This window comes from Scardinius erythrophthalmus (assembly GCF_964197995.2).
Source record: "Scardinius erythrophthalmus genome assembly, chromosome: 12".
NCBI classification, from domain to species: Eukaryota; Metazoa; Chordata; class Actinopteri; order Cypriniformes; family Leuciscidae; genus Scardinius; species Scardinius erythrophthalmus.
In genome coordinates this window covers 5,196,025-5,200,087 of record NC_138232.1, presented here as the reverse complement: position 1 = coordinate 5,200,087, position 4,063 = coordinate 5,196,025, and the positions used below count along the sequence as shown (strand labels likewise).

Sequence of the window (4,063 nt, the reverse complement as noted above, 5' to 3'; positions counted from 1 at the left end):
TTAATATTTTAGACACTTTACAAATATGTTGTTCTCTTATGTCCGTTTGAATTCAACAAATGAATGTTAAAATCTTGTACCTATAGTTCTCATTCCATTTGTCAAGCATACCAACTATCTTATTTATAAATGTATCGATGCATGTTCCTGGTGTTCCATACACACAACTAATAATTATATATATTTTTTAGATCTTTCGATGTAAATTTCTATGGTTAAACATTCCAATATATGTTCTATAGTCAACATTGACATAGGCTACTTTTAATCAAATCATCTTAACGCTATCAACATACAAAGCAACACCTCCTCCGCTCTTTTAGCCTAACTCTTTTAATCGTAAACAATTTGTATCCTTCCAATTCTACATCTTGTACTTTCTCATTATCAAGCCAAGTCTCTGACACAGCAATCACATTCAATTTGTTAAACTAGCACAAGTAATCCTTAATTTGTGTAGTTTAGTTTAATTTATGAAGTTTCTATACTATTAAGACGTAGGCCTATTATTGATAATGCCCCTTCCATATCCACATTTCTATTAAATTGTTCTTCCGTATAATATGCCTACTCACAACAATTATTATTTACATTATTGGGGGGAAAAAATTCCGGGTCAATAGCATTTTCAATATCATACATTTTATAATCTGTGTGATTGAAAGTTTTAAAATTCTCGTTTTCGTACTTACAGTATTGAGTTTGTAAGCGGTCGGTCCTATAACCCCTCGTCGTCAATATCTCTGAATGGGAACAAAAAATCCTTTTCAATGTCCATCATTTATTTTGGTGATATGAGTCCATATGATATTCCTCCACACAGTCCTCACTTGTAACACAATCCACAGTTGTCGTTTATCATGGATATTCCTTCACATATAGCCTACAGTCTAGTCCTCACTTATCCGTACTAGTTCAATTCTTTAAGTTCTCTTATTGTGAGTACTTTGGCTTCTTCAGGTTTTCCATTTAGCCGTCTCATCACTTTGCAATTCCGTGTCCATGTAACTTGTATCTTGTTCTGTTTCCTCAGAATGCGTGCGCATCACGCAATATCGCCGTTGTTCTTGGTAAGTTTTCACTGACTGTTTATCTGGTCATTTTCAGTCTAATTCCTGCATTTGTTTTTTTGTGGTACATTTGCTGTAAGTTAAGACAGGTCCATGAAAAACTAGATGGCAGCCACAAAACGTATGTAATTTATAAGCTCACTTTTTCTCTCCACAGATTTTTAATGATAGAGAAGGATATCTGCATGATCCAGGCCGCCACAACCACAGCAAACTGCAGTATGTCTCCCAATGTGTTTGGAAATATAAACCTAAAACCTCTAAACTGTCTAAATATAGAGGGATGAAATAGTTAGGCTAAGGATTTTGGTTTGACGGAAAGGTCAAAAGTTGAGTCTTGCCTCAGGGATGCGAAATTAAAGGTGGAATACACGCGAAACAACATCCTGAAACGAGCACAATTACTCAACAGCTGAAAAGTAAATTGGACAGATGTTTGTGGAGATCAGGTGATGTGGGCAGGGTAAGCATCATGCTGTTAGCGATGAGTTTCCATGAGGCCGGCTCTCTTTCAGACGCAGTCTTTCAGGCAGATGTTACGGAACCTGTTCCTTGTCGAGATGCATTGGCAACATTTGGCCCTCGTCTCGCTGTTTTGTCAGACCCTTATACTGCCGGTAACTGCGGGAAACAGAAGTGGTAAGACAACTTTTATCAATTGATCATTTCTATTTCATATCTGCTTATAAAATAATGCAAAATAGCATTCTTGGAAGTACCTTCACTGATAAAAATGAGTATGTGGTGAAGTAAATGCTACAGGCGTAAATTTCAACATTAAAAAATTAAGTAAAACCAACTCAACTTTCTGATACTGGTGTTCCCATCATGCACTGGGGCATTAATAATTAACAAGGTTGCACTTTTCACTGTTTTCCAGCTATATTTACACTGTTTTATCATTGCTTTTGTTAGGTTTAGTAACTTGCTGTTTTGTGACATCTGGAGTTCATTTTCTACTCAAAATGACACATTCATACTCAAAAATGATCTAATGAATGTTACCGTTATTGTGTAATTGTAATTGTGATCACTGTGTTCTGGTGGGTACCACATTACTTCTATTATGTAGATATGTTGTTTACTGTTTTATTTACTTGGATGTTCTACATATTCAAAGCATGGCTTAAATAAGTGTTATATAAATATACTTAAAACATAAACTTGTAAACTTCTACTAAGTAGAAATTACTCGAACTTTAACTGGTCAAGTTAAAGTTACTTATTTTCTTTAATTGTACTTAACTTAGTTAAGTAGATTTAACTTAATGCAATATGTGAAATTTACTTAAATATGCTTGCAAAATCTTTCAAAAGAAAAATAAAGTAAATTTAACTCTTTTTTTTTCCAGTGTTGGAGTACTTTTATATGCACAATGGTAGTGCAATTCATGTGCCATGGTACTTTTTGTAACAGTAATTTCAATGTATGCACCAATACACAAATATTGCATTTTTATTTAGACAAATGTTAATTTTTTTAATGAAAAGTATAGTTCCGTCTCCCAAATCCGATTAGATGAGCCAAATTCAAAGACGTTTAAATAGCTGATAATGTGATTTCATAGGTGAATGATTATATGTTGAATTTTATATTAATGTGAGGAATTGCTAATTTGTAAATTACTGTGTTGCAGTGATTCCCTGGGCCTTTTAATATGAAATACTGGATGTCTGTATTGTATTCTTGTTGTTGTGTTTTGACATCCTGTTGAAAGAAATAACTGAATAATCTACTAAGCATTATAGATTAGCTTTAGAACTCACTGAGATAAAATTAAAGATGACGCTTTGTGAGTAGTTTTAAATCCTTCATTTATATGGGATGTGTCCAATTGGGAGGCACAGGTCTAACAGCTGAATGGAGTTGATAGCTGTTTATGAGTCTATATGTGATACAGATGAGTGTCTTATAGCATCCGTCCAGTGCTGCTATATATAGAAGATTTCTCTCATATATCACTGCGATTTGTTGTCTATAGTAACATGGAAACAGTGTTCTTACAGCAGCTATCCATGCTACCATGACAAGTGCTAAAATAGCTAGCACTGTAACAAGGTTTGTTGATAAGGGGAAAAATGTGTCTGGAACCGGCGAACATTAAACATACTCTAACCATAAAAGAAACATAAACAACAAAATGAAAGTAAAGCGGCAGCCCATCATGGACGACTGCTGCATAAACTAAAACAAAAAAAACGTAAAGTCCAGGTCTGGCCCTCTCTTGTCCTTCACTGTCGTCACTCCTTCTTTTATCCTTCCTGATCTCCTCCGTGGGACTCAAGGCCGGTGTGTTGGGCAGGTGACACTCATTAACACTGGCTCCATTCCCACGGCTCTCGGCCCCGCCCTGTTGCCATAAGTACTTTTTGCTGAAGAAAATGACTGTGCATGCCTGTAAAAAAGTTCTGGATGGTTGCTATTACGTTGTTAAAGAGTTCAGGGTGGTTGTTTACTTCCCTTAAAAGACACCCTTGTTTCTACGAAATGTCTCTTATTGTGCTGGGTAAAAATATAGATTTTCCAGCTAATCAGAATCTTTATTCAAACAATTGCTAGTATCTGATTTTAATGATCCCTAAGTATACAGTATAACAATTGAAAATAGGTTTTATTTAAAGCAACACTATGTAACATTTTTTACCTTAAAATAATGTTTCCAAAATCGTTCCAGTGGTTCATCAAGTCGTAACAGGGTGAAAGGCACATATGCCTCCACTTTGCGGTCCTTTATCTGCTATAACCACACTATGTAAGATTGCCAGACCGGGTCGCGTTTCTGTAGTTCTAATGAGACATAAGAAAACTACAAATTTGACTCGCTTTACAGCAAGCGTTACAATAGTCATTATTTTGTTTTTCTTCATTTCTGATGTCGCAATACATCATACTTTCATAAAATCATGCATCATACTCTACCTTGTCTGCGGGCATCGTTCATTCCAAAGCCGGCGCTGGATAAACAGTGGGCGTGCGTGCGACAGTAGGCTGC

The 4,063-nt window shown here is 35.6% G+C and overlaps 1 protein-coding gene across 1 annotated transcript in view; it reads left to right on the top strand.

Annotated features, from left to right (window-relative positions):
- Positions 1-1,603: 1,603 nt before the first annotated feature.
- Positions 1,604-4,063, top strand: part of rspo4 (R-spondin 4) — a gene marked incomplete at both ends in the record, with an annotated part of 14,221 nt that continues 11,761 nt past the window's right edge. Inside the window, one exon of the mRNA XM_081379710.1 lies at positions 1,604-1,709. Within this exon, the coding sequence (XP_081235836.1) occupies positions 1,604-1,709 (106 nt within the window). The remainder of the gene's footprint in view (positions 1,710-4,063) is intronic.